The 17,979-nt window shown below is 36.3% G+C and overlaps 1 protein-coding gene across 1 annotated transcript in view; it reads left to right on the forward strand.

The window, feature by feature from the left end:
• Positions 1 to 2,366: 2,366 nt before the first annotated feature.
• LOC127951466 (collagen alpha-1(XI) chain-like) overlaps positions 2,367 to 17,979 on the forward strand; it is a 66,435-nt gene continuing 50,822 nt past the window's right edge. Inside the window, exons 1-4 of the mRNA XM_052549342.1 lie at positions 2,367 to 2,744; positions 7,337 to 7,501; positions 8,978 to 9,191; positions 10,030 to 10,192. Of these exons, the coding sequence (XP_052405302.1) occupies positions 2,630 to 2,744; positions 7,337 to 7,501; positions 8,978 to 9,191; positions 10,030 to 10,192 (657 nt within the window). The 5' untranslated portion in view covers positions 2,367 to 2,629. The remainder of the gene's footprint in view (positions 2,745 to 7,336; positions 7,502 to 8,977; positions 9,192 to 10,029; positions 10,193 to 17,979) is intronic.

Below are 17,979 nucleotides of genomic sequence, written 5' to 3' on the forward strand. Positions count from 1 at the left end.
GTGCACTGATTGCTTAATCATATGGTTTATAGATAAATGAGCAATGCAAATATGGATCCTGCTGTAAATTGTACGTTTCAAACAGAATAAAGACTACTATAAAAACATTTAGAGCTGTGTGTCTTTATATTTCATCTTTTTGTTTTTGAACTCTTCTGACTGTCCCGGTTAAGGAGTCAGTGTATGTTTGTGGTTTGAGTGTGTCAAAAAGATATTTAATTTAGGGAAAAATGAATGAAAAGAAAAAAAAGTTGAAAATGATATACTACAAATTTGCATAATTAGCATTTAAAAATGTTCAATGGAAAATGCTGAAAACCAGACAGAATGTTCTGGCAGTTATTTCTCAAACCCCTATTGTGTACTTTGCGGAAAACGAAATGAATGCTGTCTGCATAAGGTAGTTTTATCTATCTGACACATGGAAATCTTTCCATGTTCCCACTCTCATTACTTTATACAAGCAGGAATGTTTTAAAGCTTGATGCATGTATTACTTTTGTCTTGTTTTTTAAGTATTAAACTTAAAAAAATAAAAAAATAAATAAAAAAAAAACACTCAAAAATGAAATTTTCCAGATGAGTTTGAAAATAAGCATTACATCACTTGCTCAACAATGAATGCTCTGCAGTTAATGGGAACCATCAGAATGAGAGTCCAAAAAGCTGATAAAAACATATAATAATCACAAGTAATCTACAAGACTCCAGTCCATTAATTAATGTCTTGTGAAGTGAAAAGTAGCTAGAAAAAAAAACAAAAAAAACAATCATTAAGAAATTTTAAATTTAAACTGTCACTTCTAGCCAAAGTAGAATCAATAATAAGGCTTCCTCCAGTAGAATAAATAAATAGATAAATCTGATGTTCTCTCACACGATATTCATTCATAGAATGAAGTTTTGTAGATTACATCTCGATTATTGTGATGCTGATGGCACCCATTCACTATAGAGGATCCATTGGTGAACAATGATATAACTTTACATTTCTCCTTTAATAATTTATAATTTTGCCCAATAAGCATATTTTCTTACAGTAAAATAAGTGTTTGAACCCTGAACCTGTCCCATCTGTGACTGAACAGCTTCTATTTTTTTATTTTTATTTTACAGCATTTTTAAAAGGAAGATACATGTGAAACAGTTTCTTTGTTTCAGTTATTTAATTGTTTCCCTCTGCATTCTCTGAAAGAATCTGCATGGTCCCAATTTATTGCGGGATAACGCATAATGATGGTTAATGTGTTTTGAATTTCAGTGACAATTCCCGCTGTTATGCTGTCAATTATCCATCTAAACATTATACTGTGGACTGACTCTTGGATTATACAACTGCCACCTGTCCGACGACTTTTAAAGAGTAATTATTTTCAGACATCTGTGGTACAGCAATCCCATAAGTGGACTCTTTCAAGAATGTTTCTGGAAAGAATTCTGACTTGGCCAAGAAGTCTCATCTGTAGTTCTCATTCATGTGGATGGTATCTTTTTTGGCTATCATTGCTTCTGGTGGAATTTTAAACGGGCTACTTCAGGCCAGCATTTGGTTTGCCTCTTTAAAATCTATTTTTTTCTGAGTTAAATTCTGCCTGATTTGACGATATTGACTATAGAAAATGTGTGTGCCATCACACCAATTAAATGTTAGTGTAATTCCAGCCATTTACACTTAAAAATAGTGTTTCCAACAGTTTTTATTTTTATTTTTATTTTATTTTTTATTTTTTACAAATGCTATAGACAACAATTTTAGTTTCCAAACTATTTTTGGTGTGAAAACCTTTTTATTAATCTAAAGACATTTTTCCACTTTAAAGGCTTTTTTTACAATGGAAAGATTATATGGAAGTTAAAGGTTTTTTTCATGGACCCAGGGATTCCAAAAAAAAAAATAAATAAATAAATAAATAAATAAATAAATAAATAAATAAATAAATAAATAAATAAATATATATATATATATATATATATATATATATATATATATATATATATATATATATATATATATATATATATATATATATATATATATATATATATATATATATATATATATAATAAGCATATTTCCATTTTTTTGCGATGGTCTACAAATGTGTAAAGTAACAAAAGAAAGTAAGATCCAGTTATCCAGTCTAATATCACTCATTTAAGATGCAGAATGATAATCCGGGTAATGCGAGTCTCTCCTCAGGTAAACCGGTGTCCCTGCATCATTACGATATCCCTCAGAGAAGATACACCTTTGCTCTGAGTTTTCGGGGGAACGGTGTCAAACTTTTGAAGCTCTCATAAAAATGATGGGCGGATCTTTCCAAGACTAGCGGTTTCCCCATGTTCATTTCTTTTCCCTCACGGTCAGGTTTACTCCACATGTCCAGCCCTCCGAAAGACTTGAGCTCTTCAGGGAACAAACCGGTTTTCTTTTCTTTTTTTCATGAGAGCCCGTTTACCTTCAGTCTGAGAGGCTACTGGGCGGAGGGACTGAGAAGTTTGTTCACGACGAGAACAAATTGATTTTGTTTTTGCTCATGGCATTGCAGAAATAAATAAAAAATATTAATAATCAGGATTGTGGTAAAGGAACAAATTTTAAAATAAGACACAGTTGAGGGCGCCTGTCATGGATAAGGAAAGGTGGTCCACGAGATGGAAAACGAAAAACTGGCTCAGGAACGCGGCTTTAAGTGCAATCTTCAGTCTGACTTTTGTCCTACAGGCAACACATGTGAGAGCAGGTAAGGAAAGGTTGAGCAGCGTCCTCACGAGCCTTCCAGTGAGGCCAGCCTTCAGTATAAACCTGTAGTTATATACAATACTTTAAATGTGTAGTGAATTTCACTGTCAGAATATTATAAAATTAGCATGTATATATTATAAAATGTATTGGCTGTATCTCAAAATCTAGTGAGCTTCCTACCTAGACAGCCTTTATGGCCATCGTATGCTCGTTGCGAACTACAAGGCATTTCTAAACGTCAATCTAGATAACGACCATTTTAAATGATATTTAATAATAATGCCTACAACGCTGCTTGATGAGAAAAATCTTTGACTAAGCGATAATGCCATTGTTTTGGTATCGACTTACTCAGCATTTTTTTTTTTAAATATGATTATATTATTTATAGATCTATTCAGGTCTAATAGCTACAAAATGCTTCATTTGAAATTTAGATTGGAAGAGTACCAAGGCACTTATTTAAAGTTGGCTATTTCAAAGTGTGCTGTTAAAAGTAGCTTCACCAGGGTTGTATTAAATGTTGTTAAATTAAATATATGGAAAGATTACATTTGTTTAAGTACATTTTACATACTGGTTTCACTATCACTGGTGACCCTGATCCCTGAAGTTTACATATATAAAACAACTGGCTATTTCCTAAAACAGCAGAAAGGTTCATGTCTGTTATATTTGACCTGCTGCTGTGGCAGCATTCATGGTACCTGCACTACCCCGCACACACCAGTGAGGCACTCCAGTGCCCAGAATTAGTTTAGGAAATGTTATTGCTCAGACAGAGAGAGATACCATTTCTCCACACTATCCCAGTTCACACTAAAGTCCCATCAACTGTCAGAAGCTACTGTAGATGTGCTTTCTGACCTGGACACATGTCTAACTTTAAACATGGACATTTGAGTGTTTTAAAGTGGCACTATCCATTATTGATACATTTAGTCTTCCTGTATAGGCTACTCTAAATAATAGGCAAAATGAGGGTATATTCTTTCTGACTCACCAGTAGGCCATACTGAATAAGGATCACAGATAGGTAACTAATTTTATTTTGTCTTTCTAGCAAAGACTAAAAATAGCCTGATCTCTCCTTCTTTAGGCTAATACAAAAACTAATAATTACTCTGTAAAATGAGAAAGAGTATATTTCTTTGTTGCTGTTCAGATATATAACATACCTCTTTCAAAATGGCAGCCTGTTAATGTCTTCACCACATTGCACTTCTCTAGGCCAGTTTGGAGGTGGGGATATTTTGAAAGTGAGTTTCCACATTTTTGGTTTTATAAGAATCTTGACCACAATTAAATTCCATGCATGAAAGCTACCTTTTGGGTAATGAATTTAAATATGATATATCTCCTACAGCAGTTCACAAAGTTCACATGAGATATTGGCAACACCTGCTCGGATATTCAATTATTCAACCAATGAGGATACAGGGCTTTTTTTTTTTTTTTTTTTTGTGCAGTTATTTTTTACGTCATAGAACGGATTGGGCTAATGTCAAGTACTGGGAATTTATTGCTTGTTGGATCAGTTTGAATGTTATGATTTTTCTTGCCTGACCAATTGATATTGCGTCTCTTGTGTGTTTGACGCCATAGACAGTTCTGCCAGATTTCTTCAAGGTTTGAAGCCATATTAGAGGCTGAATTACGCAGATGATAAATTCTTTTCTGCAAAATACTCTTGCCATATTTTATTATGAAAAATCTACCATGACATTATCCATGACACTGGCTCTCCCAGAGAGAATATCAGAAAAATACAAAGAAGCAAAAAATCCATCCATTGCTTTTAATTTTGGATGTACATTAGGAGCAATGTGCTTAATTGCTGCTTTAATGGATTTTGGTTGCTGAAATTTTTTTAAGAGCTTCTGTGAGAAGTGGGTCCTGTTCCTGCCAATTCTCCACATCTGGAATATATGAGGCCTTTAGGTATGCAGTAATGCTGAGAAGCATTCTAAAGAGCACAAAGAGACCTTTAGTTTAGTGTTTAGAAAAGAAAAAACAGTAGCACGGCATTTTGGAAGAGACTCGTAAGAGTTAGAGATGATTAGCCTCTCCTTTGAGAGTTTGGGTGCCCTTTACTCTGTTTTTGCATCTCATTTAGAATGACAATGCAGAGGGCTGCTCTTTGTTTTGTCGGTGGGGGTTACGCTGAACGGAAACTCTCAACAGTCTGATTTGAAAAAGCTACATTAAGACCTCACCACATCAAGCTAACAAACGTGCACACAGGCTTTATTGTGTGCGGTTGTTTTAATGCTATAAAGAAAATGAGGCTGTTCTTGTTATTTATTTATTTATTGCAATAAATTGTATTACTGTGAATTAAGTAACATTTTTGTTTTTGAACAACATCTTTTTCTCTCTCTCTCTCTCTCTTAAACATAGTCCCTATTACTTTCCCAGAGTAGAATAACAGTAAATGTGTGCTTTCAGTGCATTAGGACTTGGTTGGTGGTACACTGAGTCAAAGTTATCTGCAGGCTGTACCATGCAGACACCATAATGTGTTCAGCATGTGCGCTAACCCTAAAAAAGCACCACCCTTCAGCTCCTGGCCACATATGTGGTACGGGAACTACCGGATCAGCACTTCCTGCAAGCTCTTACCATATAGTTACAGAAAATAATAATAATGAAGTCATTTTTTTTTTTTTACTGTAGAACTACTGTAGCAAAAGAAGAACTCTTAAAACACAATTCAGTGTAATTGTGATGACCAGGCGTCTGAGTGACTTTTCCCCAGAGTCTATTTTTAACAAATGCAGCTCATTGTCCTTCATATTTTATAAAGGTTCTGCTGGTTTTATTGTTCCTTATGCACAGTGTTATAGGGCTGATCAAAAGACTTTGGTATAATTCTTCCAAAGTGCTTTCCCAGCCTTCGTTGAGTGCCGGGACAGGGTGGAAAATGAGCCTTTTTGTGATGTCAAAGCATATGAAAATAAAGCCCTGGTTTGGATCCAACGCTGAGTCCTGAGAGAGAGAGTAATGAGTCTTAGCAGCTAGTCATTCTGTTTATATGGTTTATTGTTTTTAGGCCTTTGAAAGGGATACTTCCTGTCTGCAGCCTGACCAGCAGACAAATATGTCCATTTGACCCGACTCAAAAGTTTTTGTAGTCTCTGGTAGCGGGGGAGTCAGAATAGGAGTATTTATGTGCTAGTCATCCACTCAGCCTCTGTTCCTATTCCCTTAAACCTCCTGAGAATCAGAGACTTCACACAACTCAAGGCATCCTTAACCACAACATTCGCAGTGGTGATGACAAACAGATGCGTCTAAAGGACACAAAGTTGTGTACGGAAAGTGATGGATGTAAGTAGCCCAGCTGATACTCTTATCTCCCTGACCTTGCATACATCCTCATTCATCAGTCTCAAGTGTGGCCGGAACTGTTCCTTTTCACGGCATCAAAGATGAGGCCTAAAAGTCTTGAGCAGAGCAATAAATCAGTGTGACATTACAGTGCTGCCCAGAGTCCACTTTACAGTACCAGCCTCTAAATTGCCATATTAATCATATCATAAATCTCTCAGCCTGTTTAAGCATTAGCATAGATTTGTTGAGGATCGTTAGAAATGAGCCATTTGTGGGGTGCAGGCTGAGCGAAACCAGAAACGTTCACATACGACATGAGTAGTAGCAGCATGATTAAGTGTAGTACCTGACGTATTGGTGAAGCTGAGCGTCTTGTAAAGTCTTGGTCATGCTGAGCTGCCATAACCGTAGAACTGTAGTCACCAGCACCAGTGACTTTAACTCCTGGAATGTTTGGCTTTGTAGATGGATCTGCATGTGGGGGGTCAATTATCCCTACTGGATATTTCTTCACATCTTTACTGCTATGCTGCTCGGGTTCCTTGTAAAAGTACAGTTGCTTCATTGGACGGTCACAGCACACATGCAGTGGCGGGGAATTAGCTACAATAAAACGTCAGTCAGAATTAACGTTGTTGCGAAACGACACAGTGTGGCTCCAACAAGGGGAATTTCATGGGAATTTACTTGTTCATGTCCATATCAACAAATGGCGAGATGTGGCTGTAAATGTCCTCACTTAGTGAACAATAATTGCCTCTAGATACTCACTCCACACCATTTGAGGCAGGATTAGGACAAATAAGCCCTGTTGCATAAGAGAAAGCGGTCTAATTGAGGTTAAAAAAACTGACTTCTTGTTTTTAAACTTGGATAGTGCAATAAAATGACAAATTAAACCAACTGTACTTGGAAGCAGATGTGAAGTTTAAATGGCTGGACATTTATTTTCGTTTCACAAGTTTTTTTTTCCGACAACTGTAGTTGAATTATGTTCTCATCTATATGAGAAATTAAAGGTATCTTTGTTTAGTGCTTCTTGAATTTTCCCTCATATAATTTCCCTTATTTCTAATGTAGCTGCTTGCTAACATAATTATTGTCTTTAGTTAAATTAGATGTATGAATGGAAATAACTGAATAAATGTGGTTTGATTTAATGTAACAAAGCTATTGAAGCTTATAATGTTTGTTTACCAATGAAATAATGAAAATGACAAACGCTTTAATCATAGCAACGAACATTCTGCCTCACAGCTCAACCCGTGGATGTGCTCAAGGTCTTAGACTTTAAAAGTTCACCAGAAGGAGTGAAGAAAACACAAGGCTTCTGCACCATCCGGAGAGGATCCAAACCAGATGTGGCCTACCGAGTGGACAAACAGGCTCAACTCAGCACTCCAACCAAGCAGCTCTTCCCAGGTATGTGAATTGAGCTCATCTATGCGCCCTCATCCCTACTTACTCTTAAATACAGCAAATGTTCTGCTTGGGCAAGGCTGTAAATCACCTCTAAATGTTGTGTAATTGGTTTTCTCTTGGAAAGTGACATTTTAAGTTGTTTCTTTCTTCTCTTTGAAATGCACCCAACAGGAAGTACATAATGTAGCTTGACCGTCTCAGTTAAATGCATTTGGACTGTTTACAGTGCTAGAAGTCTGATGCCCAGACCTTGATGAAGGAATTAAAGCCATGTTTATTGTTTCAAGAAAGAGTCCATTAAGAAAAAAGAAAGCTCTTTGGCTACTGTTTTGATCTACATGGGCTCATTGGAAAAACGTGCCTCTACCCAAATTTGAGCAAAACTCCAAAAAATGTATCTATACATACAATTCACTGCAGTTCCAGCTGAAATAAACACAAGTGAAAGTAAAACATTAATTAAAGTTTATTACTTTTTTTGCAGTTACTTACACAATACTGTTATGACCCCAGAACACTTTTACCATAGTGCATGATTTGTAAACTGATCCATTTTGACATTTGCATTATATAACCAGCTCCATATGTATGGATTTTCCGAGGTAGTAAACTTGCCCAGTAGCTCGCCTGGAACAGTCTTGCATTTGTGACGATATTAAGTAAAGATCATGTTCCATGAAGATATTTTGTAAATTTCCTACTGTAAATATATCAAAACATAATTTTTGATTAGTAATATGCATTGTTAAGGACTGAATTTGGACAACTTTTAATTTTCTCAATATTTTGATTTTCAAATAGTTTTATCTCGGCCAAATATTGTCCTATCCTAACAAGCCATACTTATTAATTGAACACTTATTTATTCAGCTTCCAGATGATTTATAAATCTTAATTTTGAAAAAAATTACCATCATAACTGGTTTTGTGGTACAGTGTCACATTTGTTGTTTGTAGCATCACAGATGATGAACTATTACTTATTGTTTGAAATAAAGGCTGTTTGACATAGAAATGCAAATTATTCACAAAACCAGTGTGTTTGGGCTAAAATAAAACCGGCTCCAAGCCTTATGATTTTAAGATTGAAATATTTTTGCAAACTGGTATGTTGGCAGAAAAAATAATCTCCTTTAAGGTTGGCAAAGTGAACAGCACTTCAGAGATAGACAGTTTGAGCTTTAGTTCCACTCCAGTGCTCATACAACCCGTTTAACTGTAAATCTGTTATGTCATCTGACACCTTGTAAAGTTAATGTGGCAACAGAAAAGACAAACCATTTCATACTTCATTAAACCTTCCCCTACAAATGATGTGAAGACTGCTGGGCTGTTGTAAAAAGGGGTACTGTATATTACAAGGTGTTTAGATCACAGTATTGTCTGATGTCATCAACATCCTGGAAAGGAAGACAAGCATGTGAATCATCAATAACAGCTGATGTTTAACCCACAATGCCTTTCCTGTGTCTTCAGGAGGAGTATTCCCTCAGGATTTCTCCATCCTTATGACGATCAAACCAAAGGCGGGAGTACAGTCCTTCCTTTTGTCGGTATACAACGAGCAGGGCATCCAGCAGCTGGGTGTGGAGGTGGGCCGTGCGCCGGTCTTCCTGTATGAGGATCAGCATGGGAAGCCCGCTCCTGAGGATTACCCCCTTTTCCGTGCCATTAACCTTGCAGATGGAAAGCAAGTTGACTCTTTATTTGTATATACATATATACATATATATATATATATATATATATATATTTTTTTTTATCTTTGTTGAGGTTTTTGGTCTAAACAGATCTAAATATCTGAAGTAGTACAATACAATACACCAATTTCAGAAGTAATCTTATTTTAATGGGCCTAAAAACATCCTTTGTGTGTGTGGGTGTTTTGAACAAGCTGTAGTCAACTGGCCATTGAAAGTGCTTGGATAAGATATGCGATTTGCTTATAAATTTTTCCTAGCGAGCAGTTTAGTTTAGTTTATTATTGGTAGTATTTTCCATCTGCTTAATCATTTATTTATCTATATAGATATAATTAAATTAGGAAAACTGTGAATGGACAGCCATATGTAACTAATTTAGCAAAGCAAATATTTACTTTATAAGAAACGAGAATGGCAGTAAGCTTCTGTGCTTTTGATTAGCCACATTGAGGTTTACATGTGAAAAAACAATGGTGTATTCTCACAATCCATGTAATGAAAAGTTTTCTTTTTCTTTTTTTTTTTTTTTTTCTTTTTTTTTTTTATAATTTGAAAGAACATGGTGTTAAACAAAAACCAGCTTGTGAAATATTTATAATTGAGTCAATACGAGAGGCGGCGTTCAGTAAAGCGCCTTTTGAAATGCACATGGATTGAGAGAGAATGCTGTTTGTCTGTTCCATTTCAATTATTTCATTTAGGAACGTCTTGTACTAATACATGGCATTTGTTTTTCTCACTGTAAGAGTTTTGGTTATGCAAGGAATCGAAAACATATATTTCTTCTTTGCTGTCTTTCCCACACAATTTCCTCCCAACTGATAGGTGGCACCGTGTGGCTATTAGCATCGAAAAGAAGACCGTCACAATGATTGTGGACTGTAAGAAGAAGATCTCTAAACCACTCAGCAGAAGTGACCATTCAGTCATTAACACCGATGGCATCACTGTCTTCGGGACCAGAATCCTGGACGAGGAAGTTTTTGAGGCAAGCAAAGCTAATTTCCAAAATCCGTGGTGGATATAGTCCATTCCATTTATGATTTGTGGTTAAATTTTAGTAGGCCAATGATATACTCTAAGAAATAATTATACAAGAAGTAACACCGAATGCGTAAATATTAGTGTCTTTTGAAAGTACCACCCCAGTGACAGATTTTGTACTTTTCTTTTCTGGGAACTGTTTAGTTACTAGTGCTTACTTTAATTTGGCCACGAAGAATACTCACACTGCTGTAGTGTGTGTGTTGTGGCCATACGAATGATACTATGCAGGAAAATTGGCAAATGATATGACTTACCGCTCAGTTAGATAATGTTTGTCAACATAATTTTTTGTTTGCCCATTAATCACCAAAAGATGCTGAATACTTGTTAGAGTTTTTATACAGAGCATTCCAGTAAATATCTTAACAATTAAACTACTCTACATATTTGGGACATTTGATCATATATGGAATGCTGTTGAGGCCAGTGGGAATTGCTTATAAACATAGTGACCTGCTGTGACTTTTGAGAGAACTGGGCTATTTGTGGTTGTTTGCTTTTAAATGAACAGTTTTTATTCCCCTTTTGAAAGAAAAGGCCAAATTGGGGCCAATTTTTTTACTTGCTACAAAAAAGCAACTCAATTCTCTATAAAACAGCAGTAGTATAAACATCTGCAGGAATATACAACTGCATGAATATACAAGTGGAAGTACAGTAATGAAAACCACATACTAAGCAAGGTTTACACAAGTTTGAAGTATTCCTTTCACATTTCTCTTTGCTGTACAAAGCAGCGCAGAAATCCTGTGTAATTCAGCGCGCTCGATTGAGTCTGTCTTTGATGTGAACTGAAGGAATGTTGTCTAATAAGAACAGCATGCAAAATTTTCGCCTCAGGTTAGAGATGTTGTACAGCACAGGAATCTTTTGAAATTCTGATCCCATTTCTCCCTCTTCTCTGCTAGCCCCGGTGTTAGTCAGGGGGCTATGATGAGCCTGCAAAATATATAGCCTGAGAGCTAAATCTGCCATAGTTAATGGGCTCATTTTCAGCAGTTGCTTAGCATCTCATCTCTGAATTCTTCCACTCACTGTACGGTTGCTCGTATTGTTGGAAACTATGTCAAATTTTGCTGCCCAGTGGTAAACACAGATGTTTCAATCAAGAGAATTGATTATGATGAAAGCAACTGTCAAAAGCTTAGCTAATAGATTTAAGACCTGTGAAATGAACTTCTTGTGGTTTTAGCTTTGTTTTTATGTTGAACATAAAATGCAAGTTTGGCTATATTGGTGTTTGCGTAAAGCAAATTATAAATTATGTTTTGCCTAAATGCAGATAGATTGCTTAAATGGGTAGATGAATCCATGTTAATCATATAACTATAAGTTAGAAAGTTTTTATAACCCCCAGGTTTATAACCCAAAACACCTGTAAGTGTTTTGCGGAAATGACTTTTGTGGCTTTTTAGTTTATGTTCTAACCTTTCCTCTAGATGGAGAGAGTATTTGCAGATGCTTATGCTGAATAACATTGAAGTTGTGTTTGTTTGTATATGTGTGTGTTTTGGAAGAGAACGCAAGGTTACAACCTACTCACCAGGGCAGCCAGACAAGAAATACATTCATATTAAACAGCCCAGGGAAGGAATTCTGATGAGTACTGTGATAATTCCTAAGAGTGTTTCTCAATATTGAATGACAAAAAATTTGTAGTACGAAAAAAAATATATAATATTTTTTAAATATAACACTAATATGATAAATTACTAATTTTCTGAAATAAAAACTCTCCAACAGCAACACTAGCAGATAAAGTTACAGTGGGAGCCTGTGTCTATCTTGCCTCCCCTGAGCCCATTGAGTTTTAAAGACCTCAAAAGTGTGCCGTTAGATACTTAGATACTTAGATACTTCAATATAACTGCTTTACCATATTTTTCGGACTATAAGTCGCACCAGTCCAAAAATACGTCGCACTGGACTATAAGTCACATTTATTTAGAACCAAGCACCAAGAGAAAACATTACCGTCGACAGCCGCGAGAGGGCGCTCTATGCTGCTCAGTGTAGACCACAGGAGCACTTTGGACTGCTCTCGCGGCTTTAGACGGTAATGTTTTCTCTTGGTTCATTTCTCTCGGTTCATGTCAAATCAATTTTGATAAGTCGCACCTGACTATAAGTCGCAGGACCAGCCAAACTATGAAAAAAAGACTTAGGGCCCGTTCACATATCTATTCTATCATATCTATCACTAGGCGCGCCGCTTTTTTCCTTCTTTCCAAAGCGCTCAGGCAGAAGCGCTCCTGAGGCGTCTGCCTTTGCTAAGCAACTACGACGTGCTCTCTCCATGAAGACGCAGAAATTTCAGCAAAGGATAAATGGATTTGCAGCACTAAAAATCGCTCGCAGTAGCTCTGATACTAAATTTAGTAGCTGTTCCTTCATCTTGGCTGAGTTTTCAACGTTGTTACGGGAAAGGATGAAGCTGATTGGTTAGTTCTTGTCACATGACCCGCGGTGTGCTTGCGGCTATCTGAAAAGTTGAGATGTTTTTAACTCGATGCTGTGCGCTTGCGCCTGGAAAAAACGGGCGCGTCGCACCGCGTAAAATGCTTAAAAACACTAACTTAATGAGATTATAATTGGCTTTAATAAAAATAATATTGATTACATTGATTTACATGTAAAAAAAAAAACAAAAAAAATTGGAGGACCAGAGCACCACTGCACACCACTGACACTGTATATACATACTGAATAATATTGGATATAAAGTAAAGGGTTAGTTGTCACACTCTGTATTTAAAAATTATAATAGGTTTTTCGGCAAATTTGAATTGTTTTATAAACCAATCATCAAAACAATGAAAAGCAAAAATTTTAAAAGTGAACAACAACAATATGAAAAATCTGTTAAATGTTAATAGTATAGGATCTAATAAACTGAATAAATGTATCAAACAATTCACAACCTGGCTTAAGAAATGTCTTAAACACAGCTTATGCATAAAAAATGCACTTGTCATGAGAACACAGCTCAAATCTTCTGTTAAAATCTTTAGCATATATTTGACTCTAGTCTGAATTTAAGTCAGTGTGATTTTAGTGTGTTCTAATTTCACTTTCAAACCCAGCAGCTATAGGTATTGTATATTAAGTTATTGTATGTTAAGATATTGTAACTTAAGTTTAGAGGACTGAATTTACAATATAACTCTAAATTATTTTTTTTAAGTAGGTTTTGAAACCCAGAAAGCCACCACTAAAGAAACACATTTTTGTATATGGATGATTATTTCCAGATGGGATATATGCATTGTGATAACAAGAATTATAGTGTAAAGTCATTCAGTCTAATCAGATAAGTTTGAACAATTTTCCCTAAACTATTAATCATTTTGAAGAGATTTGATATGCATGTTCATGTTCTTTTGCAAAAGTTCTTTGCAAGGACTGTTTGTGAAGTAAGAAACATATCTTGTCACTCTTGGCCAAGGAAGTAGCCAGGCTTAGCCAGCCCTGTGAGATGTGGCAAGGATTTAGGGATCTCTGGCCAGAAGTCCAGCATGTCACAAGGAATCCAAATTAGTGTTCCTTCGAGGACATGTGTTAGACATTGAGTGGATGGAAAAAAATCAAGCTGAATAACACTGATCAAGACATTTTAGTAAGTATGATCATCTTGTTGTTGTCTTTTTGTCACAGTATAACACACAGGTGGAGTTTTTTTTCTCCATTAATTTGTTCATGACATCATTGAGGGACACATTTTAGTGTCTCTTTCTGCAGGTTACATTGCTACACCAGTAAGTGGTGATAAATTGCTGTTTTTATGAGTGAGTCAATGAATAATTTGCAACAGTATCTCATTTGGCTTTGTTTGGAACTATCTACATTGAAAGTAATTGTCTATTCATTTACTAACTGCTTGTTTTCTATTCTATTCTATTCTATTCTATTCTATTCTTTTTTTAATTCTATCTGTTTTCTTTATATTTATTATATGATTAAAAAAACCTTGCTATGTGTACTACATTAAGCTAACTAAGCACGTGCGTATCGTATGACTTGCGTTGATTTTGATTGGTTCATTGTCCTCATTGGTGAGTCGCTTTGGATAACGCAAATGTAAATGTAAGTTGCCCATCGCTCAGATACGCAGATACACATTTCAGTTGCAAGTTAATGAAAAATTTTGTAAGATTTGATTGTCGTGGAAGATTAGTTACCAGGTCTGAACAAGGAGCATGCCTCATGTTGGAGCATCTGTGTTTCTAGCCTTTGCAGATTGCTTAGGCAGGTGTGAACCTGGAACTGCGATCGAGGGGAAAATATGATCAGAGTGTGCTATGACTTGGCCAAGGATTCACAGCTGTTTAAGAGATGTGTATTCACAGAGTGTTCAGCTTGTTTTTTGTAACGAAAATCTCAAGAGATGCAGCTTGAAATCACCTTTTTTATTTTCCCTAAACTCTCTCTCTCTCTCTTTCCCTAAAAAAAGGCTGACACCTTTGTACATAAAAGGTCTACTTTAGTACCTTAAAGGTCCATATTAGTACCTGAAGTATACATATTAGTACCTGAAAGGTACCACCTGTGGATATTTTGCTCTATTGTTTCCTAAAAGATGTCACTGTATGCTGTTACACATTTGGCCTTTACTTTATTTCTCTCTTTTTTTCATCTTTCTCTGTATCCTCTTCTCCCCCGACTGGCCCCTGCCTGTGTCCTGCACACTGCTGGGAAACATATTTTGCTGTTTAACGGCTCCCAGTAGAGAGATAAGGTAACATTTGAGGCCTGCTTCAAGGCTTTCTAGCGGCTGCTGTTTGGAAGATTGCTCTGGAATGGGGCAAGCAAGTTGGGGGTGGGGTGTATTAAAGCTTAAACCTTTATTCATTTATTTATTTTTGCCTTTTTTGCCTAATGTTATTCAAAGTGTGCATGGAATCTGTCTGCCAGTGCATAAAACACAGCTTTTTCCCACATCTAGCCACAGAGACTGTATTTCATGAAAATTTGAAATAAGATCTGGGGCGCATTAGATGCTCCACGTTTTCTGCATTTGACAGTCAGTTGCTGTTTGTGCACTTTTTAAACAATCTGCATTTTCCATGATATTATTCCAGTCTGTATTTTCTTCTGAATCTTTCCAAAACTCCTTGCTGAATATCTAGGTTAAACTGTCAGGAGGGATAACTACTGACTCCAGGCCTTGAAATATGGCTGACTGTGACTTCCACTAGAACAGGGATGTCTAATCCTGCTCCTGGAGGGCTAACGTCATGGTTGGAGTTCAGCTTCAGCCAGCTGCAGCACACTTGTCTGAAAGTTTGTTGTAGTGAATCTGAAGACCTTGGGCGCATCTCAATCATCTCAATAGCTCTGGAGCTTGTGATTCAGTTTATCGTGTTCAGGAATCCGGGCTCTAGTAATGACTCTGGCTCACTGGTTTTTGTGATGCATTGTGGAAATTTTCAGGGAGCGAAAATTCCAGTGCACTAGAAGGATTTTGCAGTTGAGACCGACTCCTCAATCAGTGCCATGACTAAACAAGGGAAGTGATTGAGACGTAGACCCCTTGATAAGCTGGTTCTGTTGGGTTTGTTTCATTTGGATTGGAGCTAAACACTTTAGGGCAATGGGTCTCCAGGCTGGCTTGGACAATCCTGCACTAGATCCCGCATCTTATATTTTTTTTTTTACACAAAATCACATTCTGTGTCAAATGTATATTTTAGGTGTTGTAACTACACTCTAAAAAATGCTGGGTTAAAAACAAACTTGCTAGGTTATTTTATTAAATGTTTTATTTTGTTATTGCTGGCTTAAAATGGGCTAGAAATTCAAAATCTCACACAGAATTACTATAGGCACCAGCAATAATCAAAAGATGAGCATTTATTATTAAGCAAAACATCCATAGACAAAATACAAGACAAATTAAATTTATTTGGATGAATACAGTTGAGTTTACAATATTACATACATTTAAAAAAAAAAAAAAAATTATAAGCATTTTAGACACAAAAGGGCACATTTAAAAGTAGCATTTTTATTTGACTGCAATCACTTTTTTACCAAAATTGTTTAATTCTCGTGCTGGTGTGTCACCAAAAATCTGAGCCGGTGAAGGGCTGCTGTTCCTTGCGTTTCACTTGTAGCTAAAATATACCATGACCAAAACCTGCCCTTAAACAAACAGTACTGAAAGATATTTTATCAAAATAAATTAAACTCAGAATTATAACAAATAAAATCCATGTATGTTATGCAGGACAAAAGTAGTTTCCATCTTGCGAAACAACCACTGCTGACGCAACTGACTGACATCTCATCATTATGTTGTGTTGTGTAAAATAATATAATTTATACCACATTAAAGACTTTATAAATGAAATAAAATTGATTAAAATATGACCCAGCATTTTTTAGAATGTAGTCATCCAGTACATTTAAACCAGAGGTTGTCAGCAGTTTTTGGTCCAAGACCCATTTTAAGTGACCCTAGCATTTATTTATATTGTAGTTGCATTATTGAACTGCAGTATAGACATGTAAACACATTAATCACATTATTACTGTTGTGTAGGACGTTTTGCCGCATTTCGCAACAGTATAGTGTACACAAACGGTGGTGGTCAACCGTTTGACGGCAAACAAAAGAGCATTGCTTCAACAATGCCATCATATGTTTGCACTTACAGCATGACAAATAATGAACTGCACTTGAAGCTTTCTAAAATAAAAAAAAAAAAAAAAAAACATAACTGTATATCGCACCATAATGAAGACGAACTATATGTTTATGTGTGAAATTCTGGTGGGGGTGTCGAGTGGTGACATATTTGCCATTAGGGGAAGTCGTGGCCTAATGGTTAGAGATTTGGACTTGTAATCCAAAGGTTGTGAGTCGAGTCTCGGGCCAGCAGAAATTATAGGTGTAGTGAATGTACAGTGCTCTCAATACCACGACTGAGGGGCCCTTGAGTAAGGCACCAAACCCCAACTGCTCCCCGGGCGCAGCAGCATACATGGCTGCCCACTGCTCTGGGTGTGTGTTCATGGTGTGTGTGCACTTTGGATGGGTTAAATGCAGATCACGAACCCTGAGTATGGGTCATCATAATTGGCTATATGGCGCTGCTGATTGCATTTCAATGGCTTAAAATCACTTGTTTGCACCACAAATCACAGCAATGCTTAAAAATGCTTGCAAACTAAATTTTCATGACCACGTAGCACAGCAACGTCACATGAGCTTGTAACCGTGATAGTGACAGTCCAAAGTCAGTTGACAAATTTCTACTGGTTATTCGGGTCTACAAGTGTATTGCCCACCCTTACTGCCCTACATTTTTTACTTGTACATGTACACCACAAAAGAATATTATTAGTATCGCAGCAGGATAGTCAAATGTCAAAGGTTGCTGTTGTAATGAAAGGACGAGTATGGGAAGCAGATGAAGCTTTTCAGAATGCATTAGTTAAGGGTGCAGTTGTCCTGTCCGTGTACATTTATAGACAACTTTAAATGTATTTACATTAACACTGTTTTAGCTAGCCATTTGAAAATATCTGTCTGATTTGGGTACTGAAATTGAGCTAATACATGGTACTTCTGCAGAACGTCTGAACAAGTATTAACTTGGTATTTACGGTAATACCAGTTTTTCTGACATCTTTAGCCTGGATCATATTCAATTCCTGCCAGTTTGAATGTTTTTTATATTCTAAGCCTGAACAGACTTAATAAAGCATGTAACTAATACATGTAGA

Source organism: Carassius gibelio, chromosome B2 (genome assembly GCF_023724105.1).
Source record: "Carassius gibelio isolate Cgi1373 ecotype wild population from Czech Republic chromosome B2, carGib1.2-hapl.c, whole genome shotgun sequence".
In the NCBI taxonomy this organism is placed as follows: domain Eukaryota; kingdom Metazoa; phylum Chordata; class Actinopteri; order Cypriniformes; family Cyprinidae; genus Carassius; species Carassius gibelio.